This window comes from Opisthocomus hoazin, chromosome 16 (genome assembly GCF_030867145.1).
Source record: "Opisthocomus hoazin isolate bOpiHoa1 chromosome 16, bOpiHoa1.hap1, whole genome shotgun sequence".
Lineage (NCBI taxonomy): Eukaryota > Metazoa > Chordata > Aves > Opisthocomiformes > Opisthocomidae > Opisthocomus > Opisthocomus hoazin.
The window spans coordinates 18,405,374-18,431,652 of record NC_134429.1 but is presented as its reverse complement, the minus strand read 5'-3'; the positions used below and the strand labels follow the sequence as shown (position 1 = coordinate 18,431,652).

The following is a 26,279-nucleotide window of genomic DNA, read 5'->3' as shown; positions in this document are numbered from 1 at the left end:
GACAAGTCCTGAGCCACCACCCCGTCTTCTTGAATTTCAGAGGGACTTAAGGCCAGGAATTTGACTTTGGGCTTTTAAAAGGACAAGAGCATCACTACTAGATACAGAAGGTGAAGCACACGTGCACATCTCCATCTGTGCACGCTGCCAGCCTGGAGCTGGGGATAAACGGAGGCTTTTTGAGCCTGGCAGGTCACTAGTTAGCTAAGGAACGGGGAGGGTCCACCTTCCCTTTGTTTCCCCTGGGATGGGAGCCCACATCTCCCCTCCTCCACCTGATCTCTCCCGCCTTCCAGCTGTCCTTGAAGGTTCTTCATGCCCCCCCAGATGGGAACACAACGTTCACTCACTTGGGCATCCAGCTGCACCCACTCCGAGCGCCAAGGTCATGTTGTCTGGGCAGCATCCATAGATGGTCTGGCTGCAGTGCACAACCAGGAGAGGTGGCGGGGTTGTGGCAAGGGCTGCAGAGAAGACAGAGAGGCACAGGTTATCACTGGCACGCAGGCTGCCACAGGGCAGCACTGCCAGGGTATGCACCGAGCAGCCAGCAGCACTCCCGCAAAGCCGTGTGGTGCTTGCAGAGATGCTGGGAACAGGCGATGAGGTGAGGTCCTGCCCTTGGCCAGGGAAAGCACAGGACAGGAAACAGGAATCACAAACTCATAGCATGGTTGGGGTTGGAAGAGCCCTCTGTGGGTCACCCAGCCCAACCCCCTGCCCAAGCAGGGTCACCCAAAGCAGGCTGCACAGCACCGCGTCCAGGTGGGTCTTGAACATCTCCAGAGAAGGAGACTCCACAGCCTCCCTGGGCAGCCTGGGCCAGGGCTCTGTCACCCTCAGACGGAAGAAGTTCTTCCTCGTGTTCAGCTGGAGCTTCCTCTGCTTCAGTTTGTGCCCATTGCCCCTTGTCCTGTCGCTGGGCACCACTGAACAGAGTCTGGCCCCATCACCTGACACCCACCCTGCAGATATTTAGAGGCATTTCTAAGGTTCCCTCTCAGCCTTCTCTTCTCCAGGCTGAACAAGCCCAGCTCCCTCAGCCTCTCCTCGTAATGAAGCAGTGTGGATCAGCAAACCAACACAGACACCGCTGTGTCCATAGTGAGCTCTTCCTCGCTCAGCCCCAGCCAAGAGGGACCAGGCTGGGGAGCAGCGCACCCAGCTCGTGCCAGCCCCGGGGGCCGGCTGCCTTCGGGGCACTCACCACGGCAGGCTCCTTGGCTAGTGACATAGAGATCCTGGCGTTTCTCACACCGTGTCTTCTTCAGCTCACACTCGTTGGCGTAGGTCACACCATCAGAGCCACAAACCTGCCAGGACAGGGAGGGAAGCTGCTCAGGGCAATCCCCGGCACGGGAAGGCAGGTTCCCTATCCATGGGATGCCCTCTCCTGCCCAGCAATCATGCGGGAAGGGACCCGGGGAAAAGAGAGGAGGGGAGCGAGGACAGGCAGCCCAGAGCTGCTCGGCGTGCTTACCGGGTTGCGTGGCACTGCCAGGCAGGTGAAGTCACACACACAGCGGTCATCCTCTGCATCCTCGTCCCACCAGCCCCCGTACCGCCGGCACCGGTCCTGCTCACACTCGCTACCGTCGCCGGAGCCCGAGCCCCCCGAGCCGCACTCTGGAGCGAAGGAGGGCCACGGTGAGAAAGGGCTCCCTCCCAGCAGGGCAGAGATAGGGGAAAGCAGAAGCGATGGGGTTTGGCCCATCTCCCCGACATGCGGCTCAGCACCGGCCCATCCAAATCACAGCAGATGTAACCCCTTGAGCCCAGGCACCCCAGAATCCTGGACCCACATATATCAGGATGCTTATGCCTGGATCTCAGAGAAGATCCCTCTCCCTTGGAGAACGCAGATTCTCCCACTGCTGTCACGAGGCTGTGCTAAGCCTACATAATGAAAACTGCAGAGGGATGCTTTAGCAGGTGGCCCGAGGTCATCTTCTCTGCAGCATCACCGCAGGAGCCAAGGCAAGGATCCTGCGGCCACCAGCACCCCGCGGGCTACCTGGAGATCAGACAGCCAAGAGCCACGCGCAGGAGGAAGGGCTGCCGCTCGACTTCGTGACAGCTCAGCTCCGTGCTTTGATCCGACTCCTTCCCCTTCTCCTGCCCTTCCAAACTCACCGTGCGGCAGGGAGACTGCTGCTGCTCATATCAACATGGAAACCAGAGCAGAGGAAGGGATGGGCTTTGGGTTTGGTCTGAAGTTCGGCTAGGCAGATATTCTTAATGACATATAAACTCTGTCCCTAGCCTGGCTGCCTCTCCGTAAGATGGCTCAGCGCTCCAGCAGCAAGAGAGAGACGGTGCCGATTTCAAAGGTTTCTTAAGGGGGAGGAAGGAAAACCTAGCCCTTTTTACTGAGTGATCAAAGGCTGGGATTTGGCATTACACAGAGAATTATTTAAGATCTTTTCCCAGAGGGACATCAACCTGAAATTCCCCAAGGAGGGCTGTGATCAAACGCCATGTTCTGTCTTCCCCTCTCCCGAAGCTCTGCCACAGCACTGAAGTCCTTCCCAGACTGACTACACGTGCAACGAGCCGGAGGATCTCAGCTCGCCCGCTCAGCAGATCGGAGCAGCGAGGTTCACGTGCCTCCCGTATTCGGATTCAGCCAGCACTAACCCACAGCTTTCCCCCTACAGTGGGAAAACTCAGCGGGATCTTAGTCCTTAGCCTGGCCAAGCAATGTGCAGCCTTCCCAGGCGCTCGGTACCGAGCTCACAGTGGCCACAGGTCCGGACCTCGAGCAGACACGGGGCAGAGGGAAGCAAAGTGGCAGCCAGGCTCCCCGCCCCAGGAACCGCTCCGATTCCCCTGCCGAGGGCCGCTGAGGTGTGAAATTAAAGCAGCGATAAACTCCCTGCCCAGGGGTCATCTCTCATTACTGCCAGACACCAAGGTGGAAGGGAGGTGGCAAGGGTGCTGGGTGATGGGACCGGCTGCGCTGGGGACACTGGGGCTGCCACGGGGCCCCGCGCCCGAGCCCCACGCAGAGCAGCGAGAGGAAGACCCCGCTGGGTGAATCTTCAACCCTTCCTCCCGCTTTCACCCCCCACCCTCCGCACCCACACAGCCGGGGGGGGATACGGCAGCGACCTACCATCCTCGCACGGCCCCAGCCTGGCCACCTCCAGGCTCTTCTGCTGCTGGCAGGAGGCCACCCGCAGCTCGCACCGGTTGTCGTAGGTGAGGCCGTCGCTGCCGCAGACCGGAGCGAAGGGCTGCCGCTCGCAGCGCGGGCACACGCACTGCCCAGCCACGCACTTGCTGCCGAAGGAGCACACCGTGCTGCCGCAGGACTCTGTGGGGCGAGAGCCGGGAACCGCAGTGAGACGGCGCAGGGATCGTCGCAGCCAACTGCCCGGTGCCACGGACCGCCGACGCCGTGCCCTCGGAGGCAAGGAGAGCAGTCCTCCTTCCCCAGAGCCCTTGGTTATGGCTTATTTAAACCTCACAAAGGCTCTGCAACGGAGAGGTGGCAGCCCTGAGCACTTCTGATTCCCACCAGCACCCATGGGTGTTGTGTCCAACGGCTTTCTCTAGGACACCAGTAAGAAATCCCATTGACTCTCACGGGGAGCTCAGCCTCCTCCTGCTCGCAGTGCCCGTGGAGCACAAATGCAGAGAGGATCTCCATGCACAGTTCAGCCCTGGGACACAGACCCAGCCGGACAGGTTTTGACGCTCAAAGCATTGCTTTCGCTGTAGCAGCATTTGTCCTCATGAAGAAGCTAGGCTGGGCTTTTAACTCATTAAGAAATTAGCACAGACAGTTCCCTGTGCTGGGGCGTGCGGAGGAAACACTGGAGCAAAGAGGAATTAACCCCAGGGGATGGAGGGAAGGGAAAGCTACTGAGATGAACTGTGTGATCAAATAGACCCTCGATGCTTTCAGCTCTGGTGGTAGCTATTAACCTGTTTTTAGCCCAATTTCTTTGCTTGGCTCAGTAGACATCAGCCCAATGTCTTTGTTTGGCTCAGACAAGTCACAAAGAGAGAAGATGCCACCTACGCTGCATAGCTGAGGTTAAAAAGGAGAAGCTGCTTGAAAGACTCCAGGGAAGACCACGCCAGACAAAGCAAAAAGCCTCAGGCAGGGTCTCCGAGTGACCAGCCAGGATCCGCCGCCCAGGGCCGGGCTGCTGGGTGTCCCTGGGCAAACCCCCTTACTCTGGAGCTGATCTCCTCCTGGGAAGTCCCAAAACCAACCAATAAAGGCACCGGGAGTGCTAAGGAGACCCTCCACACATCCCAACCCGGGGGTTTCTCAGGTGTCTCCCAGGGTTGGCAAACCCAGGGGCTGCGAGTGCTACAAACGACCGGTGAGCCTCGGGCGGGCGGCCGGCGCGGCTGAGCACCCGCTCCCGGGAACGCCACCGGCAGGAGCGAGACGAGGGGAGAAGGGGACCCCAGCCAGACTCACTGCAGTCTCCTTGGGCAGCCACCAGAATGTTCGCCTGCTGCGTGCACGCCCGGACGTGGAGCTCGCACTCGCTGCCGTACGTGTTGCCGTCCGTGCCGCACACGGGCTGAGCGGAGGGGACGCACTCCGTGGGGCACACGCACCGCCCCGTCTCCGCCTCGCAGATGGCCCCGAACTGGCACTTGCCACAGCGGTCTGCGCAGAGGAACAAAACCAGGAGGTTAAAACAACGGGTCAGGCAGGCACCGTCGCCTAATGAAGTGCCAGAGCAGGAATAAAACCCCACTGCCACCTCCTTGCCCCGGTCGAGCCCCTGCGGACACCGGCAGCCTTGTCGGGAGCAGCAGTCGCAGGGCGCAGCGGAAGGCTGTGGGAGGAGGGAGAGCCCGGCTCGGTGGCAGAAAGGCAATAACTACTCATAAAAGCTGTCAGGGCGAGGAGTAACCGTGATGAAATGTCACCGGAGCTGCACGCTGTTACAGCTAAATAGGAGGTGGGAGAGAGCACGGGGCTGAGTGCAGTTCTGAGGAACAATAAATCAGTCCCAGCCTCGGGAGGAGGAGCGCAGCAGCAGCCCAGGCATCTCCCGGGGCAGGGAGGCAGCGGGATTCACACCAGGCAAGCCGGCAGGGCAGGAGGTGGTCGGCTGGGAAGGGGGATCTTGCCTTCCCCTACGTTATCGGGGTGCCAGCAGTGCTGCACAGACATCTAACGCAGCACCCATTCGGAGCGCCCTGCCGCCTCCCGCAGCGGCATCCTCCGCCCGCCCGCTGCAAGCACACGCGCAGCGCACGCATGCAGGCTCGGGTCAGAGGAAACGTTCGTCTTCGGAATAATTCACTTGCCAAGGAGCTATCGCTCGCTGCGGGAGAGACCGCACTCCAGCCAGCACACCTCCCCTCTCCCGGGTATTTATTACAGCTTCATTTTTTCTTTCAGGCAAACACCCCTCCTCCCTCCCCACCATCCAATTCAGGAAGAAATTGGCTCAAAGATGGTTTTTCTTATTTTTCTTTCACGCGGCAGCTGCTGCCTTTGCATGGGGGAGGGAAGATGCAACAACCCCCCGCTCGGTTCGTGCGGGCTGTTGGCCAGGAGGTTTCTATCTACGGCACCAAGCTTGCAGCCAGCCCTGGGCTCTGCGGGTCGGGAGAGCGGCTGCGCAAGGCAGTCTGCGCGCAGACCGGGGCTGCTCTTTCCTACACGGCACTGGAGTGCGTGTGCCCGACGGACGAAGCGCTCGCATCCTTCGCCGTCTCTCCTGTAACTGCCTTGGGCTGGTATCAGCATCTTCTTCTGATGTGAACCCCACTGGGCCCTCTGCTATGCCGCAGCGGGGAGCTCTGCGGGTTGGAGGGGGTCTTCCTTTCCTGGAGGAAGGGTCTGCTTTTCCTCTGCTGTCTCAAAGCCCTGATAACTTAGGAACACGTTCCCCAAATAGCACTGCGCAGCGCAGCTCAGCAGGGTAAGGACTGCAAGGGGTTAAGCCCAGTTTTAACACTGCTATGCCACACCAGCCCTGGGTGGAAAGCTGGGCACCAGCTCCTGATACCCAGCCTGAAGGTTCTGGGCAGAAAGACCATACCTTGACAAAACCACAATATGCTTAGCCCTACCCAACCATCCCGGCAGATATTGTCCTGGGAGAAGCCATCCAGCTCGGGCTGTGCCAGTCTGAAAACACTTTCTGACCGGCAAAGCTGTGCTGGCACAAAGAGAAAGAGCACACAGCTGGAACCACTGCATACGAGTTGCAACCAAAGCCCAAGGACACCCCAACAGCCCAAGGACACCCCAACAGCCCTATCTCCACCGGCTGGGGCCACGCTTGTGCTTAAGACACTGCCTGCTCCCAGCAAGCAGACCCAGCTGCGGCCAGCAGCAAGAGGAGGAGGAGGAGGAGGAGGAGGAGGAGGAGGAGGAGGAGGAGGAGGAACCCCCAGAGATGGGCTCTTACCGCAGGGCCCCTTGTGTTTCACTTTGATTTCCCTCTTGAGGACGCAGGCCATGGAGTCGAGCTCGCAGGCGTTGCCGTAGGTGCGGTTGTCGCTGCCACACACGGGGTCGTAGCGGCCCTGGCACACTTGCTGGCACTCGCACACGGCCTCCTGGTTCTTCACCACGCAGGTGGCCCCGAAGGTGCACTCCACGCTCAGGCACGGGCTGGGAGCGCCCAGGTCTGCAGAGGGGACGGGAGAGAAAGGCACCGGTCTCGGTCTGCCGCGTCCCCAGCATCCCCGGGGCACCGCGACGCATGCCAGCACCCCCAGCCACAGCCCCGCGCCTGCCTCCCCCCACCCCCCCGTCCCAAGCCGTGGCAAACGCGCAGAGCTCCTGGCCTTGGCACCAGCCCAGCCCCGGCACCCTCCATGCCACCCCGACATGCCCGGCTCAGCGTCTTCCCCATGCTTGGCAGAGGTTAGGGATGGGAAGCAGGCACAAAATCTTCTCCCCGCACACCACGAACAGGACTCGTCTCCTCCATCCCATCCCCATCCCAGCTACGTTCTGCCCTGAGAGGTGGGATCAGCCCCGTGGGTTTCTGCACCAAACCCTGATGTCTGGGTCTCCCCAGCAGCTCCCGGCATCATCAAAACCGAGCATCGTGTGCTGAGGGAGGGTGACACAGACTGAGGCCCCTCGTTGCCGAGAGGTGATCCAGCACTTCTTTTCCTGGGCAGCAGCGGTGCCACGAGCCTGCCGGGGATGTCAGGTCTGAACGACCAGCTCTGTGGCAAAAGGAAGGGCAGGAGGCAGTGGAAAGCCCTCCTCAGCGTGGGTCTTGCTGCCTCCAGGACACTCGCTGCGTCGTCAAGCAGTACCCGGTGCTGGCTGCCAAACCCTCGAGGAGACAAAAAGCTCACACGGGGATAGATCCCTGCACGGAGGCCTCACATCCTCAGAACCACGCTGTCCCCTGAACAGCTCATCCTGATACCTGCTGTGGCCATAGCCAAGAAGATCTGGCTGGAGAGGACACCTGCCTTTGGCTTCACCACACAGCCCGTCTCTCTCCTCTCCCCTCCCCTCCCCAGCAGCTCAGATCCCTTCCCCTCCTCTTGCAAGCTGCTGTTGGAAAGGCCAGGGAGCTGCTGCGTGGCAGGATGAAGAGACCTGGTGTCCTTGCTTCAGCCCAGTCCTCGGGCATCTGGCTCTAGGAGCAGAGCCCTGAGGCTCCCTGGGGATGGGCAATGCCCCGCAGCACGGGATGCGGGCTGAGAGGCAGCAGCTCCCCTCTGCTCGCAAACCGGAGCCGCTTATTCCAAGGCAGCCGAGCAGCTGGCACCTTCCCTGCAAGATGCCCGGCAGCGATGAGGAGAGCAGCCAACCCTGATGGTGACAGCGAAGAGAAAAGGCTGTGCCCAACCCCCGGCACAGCTCTGCAACTGCTCGCAGGGACAGCCCTGCCGTCGCAGCGGTTCCGCAGAATCACAGAATGGTGGGGGTTGGCAGGGGCCTCTGTGGGTCACCCAGTCCAACCCCTGCCGAAGCAGGGTCACCTACAGTAGGTTGCAGAGGACCTTGTCCAGGTGGGTCTTGAATATCTCCAGAGAAGGAGACTCCACAGCCTCCCTGGGCAGCCTGGGCCAGGGCTCCGTCACCCTCAGAGGGAAGAAGTTCTTCCTCGGGTTCAGATGGAACTTCCTCTGCTTCAGTTTGTGCCCATTGCCCCTTGTCCTGTCGCTGGGCACCACTGGAAAGAGTCTGGCCCCGTCCTCCTGACACCCACCCTGCAGATATTTGTAAGCATTTCTAAGGTCCCCTCACAGCCTTCTCTTCTCCAGGCTGAACAAGCCCAGCTCCCTCAGCCTCTCCTCCTAGGAGAGATGCTCCAGTCCCCTCATCATCCTCCTAGCCCTCCGCTGGACTCTCTCCAGTAGCTCTTCATCTTTCTTGAAATGGGGAGCCCAGCACTGGACACAGCACTGCAGATGGGGCCTCACTAGGACAGTGTAGAGGGGAAGGAGAACCTCCCTCACCCTGCTGGCCACACTCCTCCTCATGCACCCCAGGATCCCATTGGCCTTCTTGGCAGCCAGGGCACACTGCTGGCTGCCCACTGTCATCCACCAGGACACCCAGGTCCCTCTCCACAGAGCTGCTCTCCAGCAGGTCCGCCCCAAGCCTGTACTGGTGCCTGGGGTTGTTCCCAGCTCGCTGAAGGCAGGCGTGCCCTTCCAGGAACCCAGTCCACCACCCAGCAGCTGAGACAGGCAGCCAAAGGCAGGACTGGCCGTGCTGGTGGGGAGAGACCCAGCGCCGTCCAGCGACCCGTTCTCGTGACTCAAGAGAGAAGCCCCGAGGACCCCGGGCACGGAAAGCACACAGACCTAACCCGGGCCCAACACTGACAAGGACAGACGACAAAACGGATGGGGAGCAGACGATGTGGCCACGGCGAGATGGAAGCGACAGGCAGACACAGCGCGGCCCCACCAACACCGACCAGCGAGGCAAGCACAGAGCCGGGGCGCGGTGGGGAAGACAAAGCCCTCCCGAGCCTGCTGGCATGGCGTGGAGGGTGGACAGGGCCACCAGGTCCCTTCTCCTCCCCTGCTAGGACCAAGGCGGCTTCTCTGCAGAGTGAGAACCCTCGGGAGTCCGGCTGCTTGCTGGCAACCAGTGAGAAAACGGCCCATAGTGTGGGCACAGGCAAGTCTGAATTTGGGGTTTGGCTCTCTGGGAAGCACCTACCAGGTCAAAAGTCAGAGCCAAGGGTCTGCAAAGGAAGAGGGGGACAGTTGAGGAGCACAGCCACTACTTCGACCCGGCCTTTTCAACTGTCTCCCCCAATTCTCCGCAGCTGAAGAGCTTGTGAGCAGTTCCCGAGGACCAGGAGCTGCTCCCTGCTGTGCCCTGTGATGCTGCTCACTTCTCCTACTTGTGTTTTACTTTAAGAAAACCCAAACATCTGTACCACAGTCATTTCCCCCCAACCCAGACGCCCGCATGGAGAAAGCACCTCTGACGGCCACAATCTGGCAGGAAGGATGCAACGAGCCAGGCACGCAGCAAACACATCTGCTCATTAGAAATCCAAATTCACACTCTCGTCTCGGGGAGGCAAGTGAGCAGTGAGAGTGCAGGGAGGTGCCAGGCCTGCTGGAGAACGCTGCCCTGACACTTCTCGCCCTTCTTAAGAGAGCAAACCTGCAGAGATGCAGCACACGAAGTTCCTTCACAGCCTGAATCTCAGCCTGTGAAATTTCCCACAGAGCCCTGGGCACCAGCAGACGTCAGCGGGGGTGTTGGCACCAGTTTTGATGTGGGTGGATATAATGAGGACCTACTGAGCAAGGACCTTGCGCTGTGCTATAATCAGGACCTGCTTTGATTCCTGGCCCTTCTCCATCTTGTAGGCAGGGAAACCGAGGCACGGAGCAAAAACGCTCTTTCCGCACCCCGATTCAAGGGCACGATCCCCCACCTGCTGCCACGCCGTGCAGAAACCTAACGCAGCCCTGGGGACACTGAGCTCTCCCGCCAGCCTTGCTGTGTAACCCATCACGCCCCATCGACGGGTGCCCACGACACCCAGCGGGCTCCAGCACCGGCTCCACAGGGAGCATCCCTAGGGAAGAACCACATCTGAGGACAGCCAGCCCCTCAGTGCTTCCAAAAGGCAGACGGTGCTTTGCCGGGCACCGGGGAGGAGAGCCGCAGTCCCTGCACAGCCCCTGCCCGCCGGACTTGCGCAGACAAGCGTGACACACACTACGGAGGGCACGGGGACAAGCATCACAGTCCCAGGCAGGCAGACGTCTCTGGGAAAGAGGAGGTGGGGAAGAAAGGGGGGGGTTAGTTGGGGGCAAAAAAGGAGAGGTAAGATCAACCGGGAGCAGTGCAGACTGAGGTATCAGCCGAGGAGGGGCTTGCTAAGGAGCGGGGGGCTCACAGCACCCACCTCTGCTCCCACTCTCCTTTGCCTCGAAGGGTCAAGCCACAGCAAGCATCGGACAAGACCCCACTGCAAGGCATTTCCATTCCAGCGGGAAGTGTTTGGGGCGAGGGATGGGAGCAAACCCAGGGCAATCTCTCCATCCCAGGGGCTCTCAAGCAAAACTAGAGAGGAGGGGAGTAGTGAGAAGAGGCCAGGACTGCCACTGGCTACGGAGAAGGGGAGAAAGCCGACCTCCTAGCAGAGATGTCCGGGTAGGGAGCAGAAGGGTGCTGCGAGGACACAATTCCTTCCTCCAAACAGGCAACACTGTAAAACACAAGACACAGACGAAAAAGGAAAGAGAGAGAGAGCGGAGGGAGAAAGAGAGCAGAGAGAGGCAGCGAGGAAAAGAGAGATGCAACTACAGACACCTTCCCTCCACCTCCTGTCCACATCGGTCTCATCCCATCCCTCCTTCCGCAGCTGCCCCATCAGAGCGTAAAAATTAGCGAAGGGTTAAAAACCAGGGCTGGACTGTTTTGTTTGGCTTTGCCTCCTTTGCCTTGCTGCTGGAAAAGGCAGCAGCAGAGCTCAGAGTTCATCAGACGGGTACGTGCGAGGGATTCAGACACCGCGACCATACTAACGGCCTCTTTCTTTTCCTCCCCTTCCCCAGCTCCGTGCACAGGATCACAGAATGTTCGGGGTTGGAAGGGACCTCTGTGGGTCACCCAGCCCAACCCCCTGCCCAAGCAGGGTCACCCAGAGCAGGCTGCACAGCACCGCGTCCAGGCGGGGCTGGAATATCTCCAGAGAAGGAGACTCCACAGCCTCCCTGGGCAGCCTGGGCCAGGGCTCTGTCACCCTCAGAGGGAAGAAGTTCTTCCTCGTGTTCAGCTGGAACTTCCTCTGCTTCAGTTTGTGCCATTTTTGCCCCTTGTCCTGTCGCTGGGCACCACTGAACAGAGTCTGGCCCCGTCCTCCTGAAATGCATCTCCTGCATCCTCACAGCACAGAGGCGTGGATGAACTTGCCACGCTCCCCTCATTGGGTGCTGGATGCAGAGCCTGTAGCTCCCTCGGTCCCTGGTCTTGCTCAGTGCCGAGCGTCCCAAGAGCCCTGTCCCAGCCCGTCCCAAGGACGCCTTGGCCAGGGAGAGGATTTAGCAGCACCAGCGGTGCTCAAGCTGGGAAGACCTGTCTGGGACACACAGGCTGGCAAGCAACATCACCACCCCGTCCCCGTTTCTACGCCCGTTTCCCATCTTGCATTGAGTCCAAGCGGGTGACACGGAGGAGGACACGCTTCCTTCCCCAGGGGTAGCACTGAGCTCAGAGAGGAGATGCTTTCCTGAGCTGACGGGGAGGCTGAAGGCTTGCCCACACCTCGTGGTGCTTTGCTACAGGGCAGCCTGGAGCTGTCATGAGGACTTGGAAACCCTGGGCTTCGGCAGACAGAGCCCCAGCTTCAGCTTACTCCCCCCAGCTGACAGGCTCTGTTTGCTCCTACTCCACAGGGATGCAGCTCCTGAAAGCAGACATCTGCATCTGCTGGCCTCGCCTGGAGGAAGAGAAGCTGGGGGAAAGCTAAAATAGAAGACAGTAAGATGGAGAGAGGAACGGCAGATGGGTAGGGACCACATCCTACTGCCCACTGCCTCGCTCCACGGAACGTGGTGGAAATGATGCTCTCTGCTCACCCTAGGAATTCGGGAAGCCTCAGCAAGGGACAGGGAAGGGTTTGTAGAGAGCCCAGGAGCTGCGTCAGGAGCCCAGCAGAGCCCAGCCACCCCACTTCGCCCCAAGGCTGCCAGCCTCGCCAGGCACAACCCTGTGCCTTCCATGCCAGCCCCAGAGGCCGGTCGCACCTCCAGCAAAGCTCCACGGTGGCAAAGCAGGGCAGGAAAACGGGCGGCAGACTCGCCGGCGTGCTCAGCTTCTGGTTGGCATCCAGCCCCAGGACCCCACGGCGTGGGGACCCGGGACCGAGAGGTGTCCCTGCCACCCTCCCTGTGGGGAGAACTTGGGGAATGGGCTCCTGATCAGCCAACCACCAGAAACACAGCGGAACGCACACCTAAAAATAACGCTCCTGATTATACTGAGCGTGATTTTGGGAGCCTGACAAAACAGTTTTCAAGCAGCTGGGCCTGGCAGCATTAAAAGTCTACTGCGGGAGCACAAAGCCAACAAAACAGACCCACAACACGGGGCTTCATTTCCAAGTACTTCAGAAGGCTTGATACATCTGAGACCTTACAAAACATCAGCTTAAAATAACAGGACACACTCCTAGATCCAGTAAACACCAATTCGAGCTGAAATGAACTTCCAACCCACACAAATCAATCCAGTGAACGTGTTTAACCTCCTTCATTTTCTGTGCAGTGATTTTAAAACTGGACGTTCCCAACATCCTAGGGACCCAAAGCCCCACCCTATCGTATAAGCCTGAAAAAATATCCATTAGAAAGGTCAAAAGCTTCTCCCAGAGACACGGCGAGACCTCCAGAGAGCGGGCGCGCTGGGAAGAGTTCCTGACGGAGAGTACCTGGAGCTGAGAGAAGCAGGCAGGCATGGAGGGGGAAGCATGGAAGGAGCTTGGGGACTGGCACTACCCTGGGAGGAGAAATGAATGGTGGTGGGCTGCACGGGAACGGCGTGGTGGTGAATGAGAGAAACCTGCTGGACATCACAGACACTTCAGGACTGTTCAAACACAAATGATGCTTCCCCGTGTTACTGAGCACATCAGACAGAGACAAGACCAAGGAGGAAGACACGCACGCACACACATGAGGACTGCTGGAAGGAAAAAAGAACAGGGAAGAACGGGTATTCAGGACTTGTCGGCTGCAAGATTGAAGCGAGCCTGCGGCTCGCTCGGACGGCGGGCACCCAGTCACAACTTACCTGCAGCTTTCCAGCATCAACGCGAGCACCGCTGCCTGCGCGGAAGGGACTGACGCAGGCTGGGCTTAAAATGGCTGCTGGGGCTGGGAAGCGTTGGGGGTACCAGCGTTCCTGCGGGCGACCAGCCCGGCGGCACCAGTGCTTACCACAGGGTCCACGGTGCTTTACTGGGATGGCAGCCTTCTGGTGGCACTCGGCCTTCCGGCGCTCGCAGTCGTTGCTGTAGGTCCGGCTGTCCCGGGCGCAGACAGGCCGGTAAGCACCGTCGCAGGTGACGCGGTCACAGGAGCAGCGAGCGGTGCCACGGCGGTTCAGGCAGACAGCGTTGAACTTGCACTCATCCTTGCATTTGTCTGGGAGGAGAGAGAGGACGGCACCGCTCGCACCCACCCTGGGGACTGCGGAAGGGGGGATGCCCAAGTAACCAACGATAGGACGCGAGGCAATGGCCTCAAGTTGCATAAGGGGAGGTTCAGATTGGATATTAGGAAAAATTCTTTACTGAAAGAGTTGTGAAGCAGTGGAACAGGCTGCCCAGGGCGGTGGTGGAGTCACCATCCCTGGAGGGGTTCAAAAAACGTGTGGATGGGGCACTTTGGGACATGGTTTAGGAGGCATAGTGGTGTTGGGTGGATGGTTGGACTTGATGATCTTAGAGATCTTTTCCAACCTTAATCATAGAGTCATAGAATCATAGAAAGTTTTGGGTCGGAAGGGACCCCTAGAGGTCATCTAGTCCAACCCCCCCGCAGCGAGCAGGGACACCCCTAACTGGATCAGGTTGCTCAGAGCCCTGTCCAGCCTGGGCTTGAATGTTTCCAGGGATGGGGCCTCCACTACCTCTCTGGGCAACCCGTTCCAGTGTTTCACCACCCTCATTGTAAAGAATTTCTTCCTTTTATCCAGCCTAAACCTCCCCTGTTTTAGTTTAAAACCATTACCCCTCGTCCTGTCACTGCTGTCTCTACTAAACAGATTGTCCCCATCTTTCCTATAGGCTCCCTTTAAGTACTGAAAGGCTGCAATCAGGTCTCCCCACAGCCTTCTCTTCTCCAGGCTGAACAAGCCCAACTCTCTCAGCCTGTCCTCACAGGAGAGGTGCTCCAGCCCTCAGATCATTTTTGTAGCCCTCCTTTGGACCTGCTCCAACAGTTCTATGATTCTATGATTCCCTCGCTGCCAAGAGCACGGCACGGAGCGGCGGGGAAGGTCAGGAACCCGAATGCTCCCGTTCCCCAGGACGCAGAGCGGTACTTACCCTGCTGCTGGCACTGCCCTGACCGCACCTTCTGGATCTCCAGCCCGCGGACAGCCCCGGAGCGTGCCATGACGCACTCGTTGTCATACGTCACCCCGTCGTCGCCGCACACCAGCTCCTTCTTTGGGGGACAGTTCTCGGGGCGGGAGAGCAGGTCTGCCTTTCGGCTGCGGGGGTTCACCCGGCACACGCGATTCATGTCGTTGAGGACGCCTTTACAGGGGTCTGCGCACAGAGCCCGAGCAGATCGTTAGCCACCCTCAGTCCTTGCCCCGAGAGGGGCTTGCCAGCCTGCCCTCCTCCCTCCCAGCCCCGAGAGCCTCCGTACCTTCCCCAGCAGCACCCAACACGCACTCATCTTTTGCTCAGGACTGGACATCCGTGCACTAAGGACTCATTTCTTTTTACTGAGGTCCACACACCGAGGACACGTGCCCTTTCCAAAGTGACCGCTGGATGGGATGAGCTCTGCCTTGCCTTTCTTCCCATCCTGAGCTGCCTTCCCTCCCCTCTGTCTAGGGCACAGGGCTCTCTCCCCCGAGCCAGGCGCAGCTCCGGAGCCCAAGGGGCTGTCGCTGGGCATTGCAAGATGCTTGGTGCTCCCACCCTGCTCCTCCAGCTCTCCCTCCCTGTCTTCCCCCAGTGCTGGAAGAGCCCCGAGGGCAGCCAGGGCCACATGCTGCCTTGCCCCGCTGCTCCAGCCTAGGCTTATCCGGATCACCCTCTCTGAGGAGCTGAGCTCACATTACCATACCAAAGACTGAGCAAAACAGTGCCGACCGTTCGCTAATCCCTCCTCTAGACCTGGGTTTTTCTCCTCCTTGTCAAGCACTGTACCAGGAGGGGGCTGATTCATTTTCTGCAGTTGCCGAACGTTTCCACCCTTTAACCCTCCTAGTCTGGAACCCCTGCACTGACCACAGTCCCATGCTGACACGGGGAGGAAGCAATACAGCACCCCATCTCCCCAAGCTCTTGCAAGCAGGCAAGGGACCTCCCTTTTGGCCGCCCCCACATCCCTTGAAGAAGGCTGGCTGAGGACAGGGCCACAGCTGAAGTCTTTTGCTTTGTCCGTTTAAGCACGTGCAGTAATCATGGAAATGAAGCAGACACGGGAGCTCCCACAGGACCTACCCAATCTGTCTCCCATCCCCCTCAGGCAAGAGCTGCCCGGCAGTCAGACCAGCGTCACCTCCACCTCTACAAACCCCAACAAAATCACGAGATTATCTCGTGTGGACTCAAGGAGCCGTGGGTAAACTAAGCTGCTGCAGTGGGACAGGGACGTGGGGTAGCTGAGGAGATGGGGACCGTGTCTGCCTCATCCCCAACCCCTCTGGTGCCAGAGACACCAGAGACAGACGTATCTCAGGGACCGCACGATGAGGATATTGGAGATGTGCTCTGCCTGCACCGCTCATCCCCACTCTCCCTGCTACCTTGTGGAACATCCTCAAGCCTTACAGCACCCCCAGCAGAGCCCAAACGCCTTCCAGTATTTTCAGGTTCTACAGCCCAGCTGCTCAGCCCTGACTGCCTGAGTTTCTGCTGATGCCCAGCTAAAATCAGGACGACCTCAAAGGAGCCACGAGGCTCAAAGCCTCCTCTCTGCCCTAAAATCACAGAAATCATAAAATCATAGAAAGTTTGGGTCGGAAGGGACCCCTAGAGGTCATCTAGTCCAACCCCCCCGCAGCGAGCAGGGACACCGCTAACTAGATCAGGTTGCTCAGAGCCCTGTCCAACCTGGTCTTGAATGTTTCCAGGGATGGGGCCTCCACTGCCTCTCTGGGCAACCCGTTCCAGTGTTTCACCACCCTCATTGTAAAGAATTTCTTCCTTATATCCAGCCTAAACCTACCCTGTTTTAGTTTAAAACCATTACGCCTCGTCCTGTCACTGCTGTCTCTACTAAAAAGATTGTCCCCATAAAAACCAGGAGAACCCAGTGTGACATCACCCCTTTCATGCCACCCGCTTGCACCCATCTCGCCCTACTTGGGACTGAGCAGTGAAAAGTGCAATGAAAGCTCTCCCAGCCTGCCCAAACACACTCCCACACTGCTTCCCCCAGGGACAAACACTGCTCTGGCACGTGCCCTGGCTGAACACATGGTTTTCCTAATGAATACAGCTGCTTTTAATTACAAGTATCCACAGCCACCATGAGCCAGAGAGGAAGGCATCCTCGGAGCGGCAGGGCTGTGTTTGCACTCCGGGATCCGTGCCTGTCGGGCTCCTTTAATGAGAGGGAGCTGCGAGCCCGGGGACGGCGGCTGCCACCGGCTCCTTGCCAAAACCCGCAGCCGAGGGACTCCGGCCAGGGGAAGGAGGTGGCACAGATGCTGCCGCCGCTCTCTGGGTCACTGGGTCCCGGGAAGAAACTCCCACAGCCAAACGCCGCAGGGAAAACGCTGGCTTGGTCCGAATTCCAGAAGCTGTCACCCACAGATGGACCTTTTTCTGCCCAGCTCGCGTTTTTGAGCCGACGACGGCAAGCGCGCGGGCAAGATTTTCTCCCCAACCCTCGCCGTTTCCCACTGGTCTGCCCTCGACGCACGAGGAAACTTTTTTCAAAGCGATGGACTCACCACAGGGGCCGTCGAACTTCTTGAAGACGTTCTCCTGCTTGTCGCAGGCGTGCTTGTTGAGGTCGCACTCGCTGCGGTAGTCCTTGCCGTCGCTGCCGCACACCGCGCGCTCGGGCACGCCGCCGCACGCCGCCGGGCAGGCGCACGTGGCCGACTGGCCGTCGGCGGAGCGGACGCACGTGCTGCCAAAGCTGCAGGTCACCTCTGCGCAGGGGTCCTTGGAGCCTGCGGGAGAGAGGAGGGGGCACGGCGCAGGCGTGAGCACCCTCTCCCACGACAGAGCCCGACGCACCACGATATCCACCTAGGCAGCCCCAGTCCCTCCGAGCACCCAGAAGCACACACGACGCCGATGGACGTCCTTCCATGGGTGCCGGTGCCACGTACCCGGTCCCGCAGCAGCGAGCTCACCCGCGGAGGCAGGCAGGACGGTGCGGCCGTAGGGTCGTCCCCAACCCCACGGCACGCGAGGAAGGGAGCCCGCTGCCCACCTGGCACCCCGGGCAGAGCCCCTCCTTCCGACACCCCTCCGCCTCGCTGCTGTGAGCTCCCTTCCCAGCCTCTCGCTTCAGCAAACGAGCGGAACAAGGGTCCTTCAGGCACCTTCTGCAAATCGTAATTAGAGGAAGAGCTCGAGGAGCAATTTCCTCACTGACGAGGAAGGGCCAAAATTTATTCGCCAGCGTTTTTTGCCTTTTTTTTCCCTTTATTTGTCACTTTTAGCTGATGATTATTATTTTAAATCAATCAGTCGGCGCTTTCTCCCCTCTGACAAGGGCCCCAGCAGGAGAGCCGGGTGCAGATTTATTGCAAGCCAGCGCGCCGCGTGAGAGAAAGGTCAAGTTAATTTACTCTGCGATGAGGAGACCGGGGTCTCATTTACACAGCAGCTTACTCACAGCTGGTGAATGCCAGGCTGGGGAAGGGCTTCCACCAGCCCACCCAGCCCGCGCGTACGCCCAGTCCCTCCAGCTCCAGCCGTGGCTGATGTCACCCTTCCCGCGGTGCAGCAGGCAGAGCCGCCCGAGACAGAGCGCTGCCTGCCGCCACGCACCTCTAAAATGGCCTTTGGCCATCGGTTTGCCTGCTCATTAAACTCTGCCGATCACCAACCTGGTGATGCTCTCGGCGTCCCTGCCCATCAGACCCATCCCTGTCCCTCAGGACATTGCCAGCGCTGCGGCGATGACACGAGCTCAGGACAAGTCTCCTTGGCCTCACATGGTCGCCTCCCAAAAGCAGGAGAGCCTTGCACTCACCGCACGGTCCCTTGCTGATGACTTTGATCCGTCTCTGTTGGTTGCACTGGGCCTTCTCCAGCTCACACTCGTTGCTGTAGGTGGAATAATCGGAGCCGCAGACAGGAGCCACCACGACGGGGCAAGCCGTCTTCTTGCAGACGCAGGAGGCCTGCGAGGGGTCGGCGGAGCTCCTCTCGCACACCGCCCCGAACCCGCACAGCATCCCTCGACACGCTGTGGGCACAGACACAGAGACACGGGTGAGCCACGCTGCTCCTCTGCCAAGAGGAGGGCTGCAGACCAGCGCCGGGTCCAGGCACCCACCCGTGCCTCCCGTCCCTCCCCGCGCAGAGCTGCTGGCAGCACCCAGGCTCGGGGAGGGGCTGCAGCCCGACGGGGGACGAGGACTGCGAGGGCAGGATGCTCCAGGCACAGCAAGGTCACAGAATGGTGGGGGCTGGAAGGGACCTCTGGGGTCACCCAGTCCCACCCCCTGCCCAAGCAGGGTCACCCAGAGCAGCTGCACAGCACCGCGTCCAGGCGGGTCTGGAATATCTCCAGAGAAGGAGACTCCACAGCCTCCCTGGGCAGCCTGGGCCAGGGCTCCGTCACCCTCAGAGGGAAGAAGTTCTTCCTCATGTTCAGCTGGAGCTTCCTCTGCTTCAGTTTGTGCCCGTTGCCCCTTGTCCTGTCGCTGGGCACCCCTGAACAGAGTCTGGCCCCGTCCTCCTGACCCCCACCCTGCAGATATTTAGAGGCATTTCTAAGGTCCCCTCACAGCCTTCTCTTCTCCAGGCTGAACAAGCCCAGCTCCCTCAGCCTCTCCTCGTAGGAGAGATGCTCCAGTCCCCTCATCATCCTCGTAGCCCTCCACTGGACTCTCTCCAGTAGCTCCTCATTTCTTGAACTGGGGAGCCCAGAACTGGACAGAGTACTCCAGACGGGGCCTCACCAGGGCAGAGCAGAGGGGGAGGAGAACCTCCCTGGACCCGCTGGTCCTTTGCTGGCACAGGGCGAGGATGCCATTGCCTCTTGCTGCCTCCCAGGAAGCAGGTGGTTAAGCCAGGTCCTTCTCCAGAGATGCCAAGGGTGCATCTGAGGTGTAGGGGTGCCAAGACAACCTTGCCAGAGCCACCCACCCCAAAGCCACGTGCCTGAGAACAAGGGTCTGCTGGTAACCTCAGCACCAGCTCCATCACGCCGGAACCATGCAGAGCAGACAGCATGAGGCTGTGGGGAAGGGCAGCACCGACAGCAGGGTCGGTAAAGCCTGGGACCCAGAGAAAGCTTCCTCCGAAGGGAGGATGCCCTGGAAGGCAGCACCCACTTTGCCCTCGGGCACCACACTACCATCCACGTTGGCTCCATCACAGTCTCTCCTGGGTGGCTGAGCCCTGCCACCCTTGGAGATCAGCTGGATGAGGCAGGATACGTGCTCGGCACCTTCACCCCACACAAGGACCGGGAGGGAAGAGGCTGGGATACAGCATGGTCCAAAGGGAGCTGACAAACCCACGGCCAGCCCTCTCGCCTGCTCCGTGCCCCTTCCCACTCCAGGCTGCCCGTTCTGCTTACTGCAAGCGTGAACTGGAGAAAGGTCTGTCACTAGCTCCACACCACAGCAGGTCCAGCTTCTGAGCAAGGGAGCTGCCTCCAACCCCACCACAGACACGGAGGAGCAGCCCCGGGGCTCCGGAAAGCGCTTGCTCTGCCCAAGACCCCTCTGCTCCAGCCTTTGTGAGTCCTCCACGACACAACATGCCTTCTGCTAGCCAGCGAGAGAAAGCAAAGTCAAGGAACGGAGAAGAACCTCCTCACCTGTCCCAGCATGGGACAGACCGTCCCACACCGCTTTATTCCTTGCCTTCTACGCAAAGCAGCCGAACCGCGTGGCTGGCGTCTCTCACGCAGACGCGCGGATACCACATCCACTCATCGGAGCAGCCAGCACAGACCAGTTCAGCAGCCGAATTGCTAATGTGGCAGGCAACCTAATTCCTCGGCTGGAGGGAGGAAGGCAGAGGATGAGTACCTCCAGCCCCAGCCACAGGGGCAGGTCAGACGGCGAGAGCCGCAGCCCCGCACACCTCGCCGCCCCGCGCTCTCCTACACACACAGCGCACGCCAGAAATGGAGACTGACCTACATAATGAGAGCAAGAGAAATCATAAAAGGCAAAATAAAATGCTCGACAGCGGCTCATTTACACTTCAATTCCCGGGCGTTTGCCTTTGACTGCCTGGAGATTTTGAGCTCATATGCACAGCAACAATGCACCACTAAGAGACTAATATCATCAAATAAAAAAGAACTCTCTTTCTCTCCTGCCCAATATCTAAAAGCAATTCATCATCTTTATGAAGCGCTGCTGTGGATAGTCTCTCCTGCTCTTCCCATTGCTGTTCTTTCTCTCTATTTTTTTTTTTTAAATGCAGATGAGCCCGTTGAGCTCTGAGATTAGCGGGTGCAGGGGAGGAATCCGAAATGCAGGACAAGCGGGGATTCATCCCGTCCCCCCCCGTCCCAAGGCGCAGGTTCATGGAACAGAAGTGAAACTGTGCAGAGCACAATCAGCTGCCAGCCGCAGCGGAGGCAGAGACGGAGCTGTCCTCAAGTACAGGGAAAGGGGATGGGGAACGGGGTTGGGGAACGGGGATGGGGAGCGGGGATGGGGAGCAGGGATGGGGAGCAGGGATGGGGAACGGTGCACGCAGCAGATGCGGGATGCAGAGCCAGCTCCGAGTGGAGTTCAGCCAGGTGCCTGCTCAAAGGCAAGGTGGGGAGGAGCCTGTCTGAAGGCGCCTGCCTTCGGGACACGCCGGCCCAGGTTCAGCAGCACACTTACAGATAGGGAAACCCAAGTGGGAAGTGTCTCCAGGATGTCAAAGTATTGCCAGGCATTGGAACAGGCTGCCCAGGGCAGTGGTGGAGTCACCATCCCTGGAGGGGTTCAAGAAACGTGTAGATGTGGCACTTTGGGACATGGTTTAGCAGGCATGGTGGTGTTGGGTTGATGGTTGGACTTGATGACCTTAGAGGGCTTTCCCAACTTTAATGACTCCATGATTCTATACGTAGGTGTCGGGGTCAGCTCCTTCCTTTCTCGAGCTCTTCTGTTCTTGTCTTTGGCCTCAGAGCACGGGAAAGGAGTCTCGCACATCCAAGGCAAGGGCTTCCGAAGCAAATGGCCAACCCAGGGCTGGTCGCACCCAAACTGAGGAAGTTTTCAGCGGGACCCAGTTCAGGGCAGCACTGAGCGCTTCAAAAACCCCGTCCCAAGACCCTTGTTGCTATTTTTGGGTGCATTTCCTTCCCACCCAGCTCATGCACCAACGGCACTTTTGCCTTTGGTCCCTCGCCATCCCTTTCTCTCGCCAGCCCCTGCATCTGCCAGCCTAGAAACCTGGCAGGAAAAAAGCTTTTAGCACTGGACAGGACTTCTGCAGGAGCTAAAACGCTGCTGATGGGTTTGACTCTTCTCCAAAGACACTTTTTAAATCCTTCATTCAGATTTGGAGCCCAAATGGGTCTTGCCACCTTCGAAGTGATCCTCCTTGTGATTGTTTTGCTCACACAGATTTAAGAATCTCTGAATCTGAAGTGAAAAAAGCGATGGTAAATGACAAAAAGGCCACAAAGTATTATAAAATTAACTGGGTCAAGCCACATACAGAAAACTGATAGTTTTATCAGAATGGAAGTCTCAGTCTATCCTTGCCCCCAGAACCATATTTCATAAACGCATTAGGGACGTAATAGGCCAACATGCGAGCAAGAGGGATGCTATAAAGGGTATTTATTTACCTCCCGTTCCGCACCAACCGGACGCCGTAGAAATGAGCTTTCACAGCGCCGGTGTTCGACAGACACCTTCCCACGCCCCGCCAGCGAGCCCCGTCCCCGGGAGGGAAGCCTGCACGCCGCGGTGCCTTGGAGCTGATCCCGACCCACGGAGATGGCCCGGCCGCCCGGGCAGGACGGAGAGCGGAGGCACGGCAGGGTGCCAGCCCCGAACACCGTCCTTCAGCCCTTCCTGCGGACCAGCACCCGGCTCCACTCAGTTTCAGCGATCAGGCCGAGAGGCAGACAAAGCAAGAAAGAAAAATGCTTCAAACTAGAAGCAACCTGCGACAAGCAAATTGGTTGTTTAAGTTTCTTTCATTTCTAATCATTCTGGTGCTGCTGGTGAAGAACCCTATTTGTTCCCAGCAGATGATTTTGAAAACTCACCCATCCAACGCTGGGACGCAGTTGGGTGATGCAAGCTCAGAACACCAACGAGAATAAAACAAGAAGCCTTCACTCCCCTGCCAGACCCGGGAGATGAAACAGGTTTATTCTGCCTGCTAAGATGACTCAACCCAGCAAGCTCTGCAAAGGATGAAATTCAGCAGGAGCTTCCTCCTTCCGCAACATCTCTATCTCTCTCTCTCTCATTTGACCTGGGAGGATTCAAGAAGTGTAACACGGAAGGAATAAAAGTTGGGAAATTAGAAGTAAAAAGACGATGCTATCAGGCCGGTTCCTGGGTACCTGGCACTGACCAAGCGTCCCCATCCCGCTCCCCGTGCCCAGCGTTGCCGGGGCTGGGCAGAAGGCAGCAATAAGCGAGGCACAAAGCGCTCTTGTCCTAACGCTCGTACACCACAGCCCCAACGAACTCCAGGCAGCAGGCAGAGCGTACAGAAGCGTAAAGACCTCTTAAACTTGATTCCCGACAGCACTGGCGAAGACCGTGCTATGCAGAGCACCCCACAGTGCCGCTGCTACTCCAGGCACCCGGGGTCTGGGCCCCGCTCTGCTGGGCGTCAGGCCAAGGTAAAACCAAGGGACCAGCCCTGCCTTCACGCTCCGGAGCTTGAGACCAGACGGGGCAGGTGGGAGTCACAGAAACACAGAATGGTGAGGGTTGGAAGGGGTCTCTGTGGGTCACCCAGCCCAACCCCCTGCCCAAGCAGGGTCACCCACAGCAGGCTGCACAGCACCGCGGCCAGGCGGGGCTGGAATATCTCCAGAGAAGGAGACTCCACAGCCTCCCTGGGCAGCCTGGGCCAGGGCTCCGTCACCCTCAGAGGGAAGAAGTTCTTCCTCATCTTCAGCTGGAGCTTCCTCTGCTTCAGTTTGTGCCCGTTGCCCCCTGTCCTGTCGCTGGGAGTGCAGAGATGGAGCTCGCCAGCACGGTGAGGAAACCGTCCACTGCCCACCCCACCAGAACAAGGACCAGGGGTGCGCGCAGGGACCGGGGCTCTGCCCCTCTGGTGACACCTCTACAACATCACCAGGGTACGACCATACATTTTCCGACCAGCGTGCCTTCTACGTCACCCAACAGACGTGCCAGGGCAGGGCTTGGCTGAGACCAAGCCCGAAGCCTGCCTTAGCCACAGCAACACCGCAGCGGGAGGCTTCTGAGCCAGCTGCGATGGACGCCTCTGCAGAGCCGACGCTGGAAAGCAGCAGTGAACCGGCGCCGGCGTGAGCTTGCCGTGGATGTTGTCCCAAGGCTTGGAGGCTACAGCCTACCGAGCCCGTTCCCCAGTCACAGAGGGGAGCTGGGATCTGTCAGAACTTGCCCAAGACTGGGCTTCAAACCTGCCTACAAAGCCCATGGCAAGGCTGCGAGCAAGGTCAGCGAGCAGCCTGGATCCGCAGCGAAGCACGGCTCTGGTTAAATCATCCTCGCGCGGCCGAGACGCGGCGCAGCGAGGCATTTGGCAAACAATGAGAGCGGCGCTTGTCTGGAGCAGAAAAAAGCTACAGCTAGGAGCTGACCTTTCCCAAAGCTCCTGAGCCGCCGAAGAAGAGGGAGAGAAACAGCTCGAGTGAGGTATCTACACAGCACTTGAGCAAGCTGTACAGAACAAAAGCGAGGGCTTGGGCTCATTGTAACTACGCTGAATACCAGCCAAGCCTCTCCATGTCTCTTAGCAGCACTGGAGCAGAAACAGGACAATAAATAACAACAACAACAACAATAAAAAAAGTGCACTCGCTGGAGAGGAGGGGAAAAGCAAAAGGTACTGCTACAAATAACTCCCGGTACCGCGCTTCCCGACACAACTGGGTCGGCACGGCTCCATGGGCAGCCAACGCAGCCTCCTCTCCCTCAGCAGCCCCAGGAACAGCAAGGAGGGCTTTTAGAAGTGACCAAGGCTAGGGGAAAGATCTGACTGGGTTCAGAGCCCTGCTCCAGCTCAGACACGCCGTGCTCTGAGGCTCTACCTTGCACCCTGCAGCGACTGCCTGGTTCATGCTAAAGAGCACAAAGGGATGCTAACGAGGGTTTCCCCGTCCTCTGGCTAATTGGGGTAGGCGAGGGGCACACCGAAGCCCTCCGGCCTCTCCTCCCAACAGCCCGGAGCAGAGGAAGGTCAGGGCACTGACACTGTCCACAGGGCAGACCTCGCCTGGCCCGGGGGCTCACAGCATGGGGTGCTCACAGAAAACGCCGGGTAAAAGGGGATGGCTCCTTCCACAGAGAAGAAAAGGGGAAAGGAGCGAGATGACAAGCGGAGAGGAGCCTCTGGGAGCCTGTCTACGCTGGCAGCTGAAAGCGGGGTGGGAAGAGGCGGGGTTGCAGAGCGCTTCTTGCCGCGGTCTGGACCCAGAGCTGCTGGCGTTCGTCAGAACCAAGCCACTCCTGGAGGAAGGAGAACGACCACCCATCGCACCAGGTGTAACGACACCGGTTCAGATCCAAGCCTCCCACCCCATCCGCGAAACTTCTTCAGGCAGCCCCTAATTAGCACCAGGGAGGGATCGGGATGCTTCGTTACCGGGGTAGCCCCTGCCAAGGTTCAGCTCAGCATCTCCACGAGCAGGCGGCGCGGGCGCAGGTGGCTGCTACCCCACCAGTAGCTGCCGGGGCAGATGGCACCAGCTCCACCTCCTCGGCTCCGACGGTGCCTGCAGATGCCCGGAATGGCTGGAAGGACAGCCCAGAACAGGACGGCTCCGCTGCGGCTGACAGGGTGGGCCAGAACCACCGCAAGCGTGGCTCCGAGCCACCGAGGCTCCGCTCCGCAGGGATGCGGGAGCTGGTGGGAGGCTGCAGGCAGCTCGGGAGAAGGTTGCTGTCGGAGCAAAGGCTCTGCTTGAGCTGGGCCCAAGAAACCGGGCAAAAGGAAGGTGCTGCACGCCGTGCACGGACATATTGACCCATCCCAGAGCACTCCTGGGCTGGAGCTGGTAAGACCGCTCTGCCAAGTGAGAGCCCACGACAGCACGTGTATGCAAAGGGCTCGCTCTGCGCCTCAGCAACCGCCTCTCTCCCCCCACACAGGCTTGCACTGTGCCCTCCTTCAGTCTCCTGCACCCTAAAAAAACCGCAGCAGCCGAGGCTTCCAGCCGCGCCGTGCCCTCCCCAGCCCGCAGCCAGCTCCCTCCACTTCTCTCCCCACCGGCCCCACCGCAGTTTGCACCAAGCGCTCCGGGCAGAGCTCTCGGGCCAGCTCCTCCATCCATCCCAGTCTCCCTCCCAGCCTCCCGCACCGCAGCGGAGAGGACGGGCTGCAGGGAGGGCGGAGAGCAGCTTCTGCTCCCAGCTTCAACTCCCCACCAAGTCCCGCACCTTGGTTTTCCCGTTTACAAAAAACGTGGATAATAATAATCACCAGCCCCCCAATGCCAGTAGGTAAATAGCTCAATATAAGTGGTAGGGATTAATAACAAGCTGCCTTTGTCGAGTGCTTAGAGATCTTGAGGTGAAGAGCTCTATCTAATAAACCCCAAACATTCACATTAAAATGTTTCTCCAGCTTAATAACAATAATCATAAACGTAATGTCAAAATTGCTCTTTTCCATTGTACAGAGAAGAAAAATAAATGCTGCTGGAGCAGCTTGCCGGTGGCTTATTGCAGCCTGCCAGCCCCTCTGCAGTGCCCGCCCCGCGGTCACCGGCAGCCAGACCACCGAGACGAGCACCCGAGAGGGGCTCGGGCTGGCACGGTTCTTCCT

General features: G+C 59.1%; 1 protein-coding gene across 6 annotated transcripts in view; it reads right to left on the bottom strand.

The window, feature by feature from the left end:
- AGRN (agrin) overlaps positions 1-26,279 on the bottom strand; it is a 138,358-nt gene that overhangs the window by 30,948 nt on the left and 81,131 nt on the right. For all 6 annotated transcript variants that reach the window (XM_075437162.1, XM_075437163.1, XM_075437164.1 and 3 more), the window contains 10 exons: positions 18,340-18,555; positions 17,081-17,305; positions 14,490-14,714; positions 13,378-13,584; positions 6,396-6,617; positions 4,439-4,633; positions 3,116-3,316; positions 1,481-1,626; positions 1,208-1,313; positions 351-464 (listed from right to left, as the gene is read on the bottom strand). In XM_075437162.1, the coding sequence (XP_075293277.1) occupies positions 351-464; positions 1,208-1,313; positions 1,481-1,626; positions 3,116-3,316; positions 4,439-4,633; positions 6,396-6,617; positions 13,378-13,584; positions 14,490-14,714; positions 17,081-17,305; positions 18,340-18,555 (1,857 nt within the window). The remainder of the gene's footprint in view (positions 1-350; positions 465-1,207; positions 1,314-1,480; positions 1,627-3,115; positions 3,317-4,438; positions 4,634-6,395; positions 6,618-13,377; positions 13,585-14,489; positions 14,715-17,080; positions 17,306-18,339; positions 18,556-26,279) is intronic.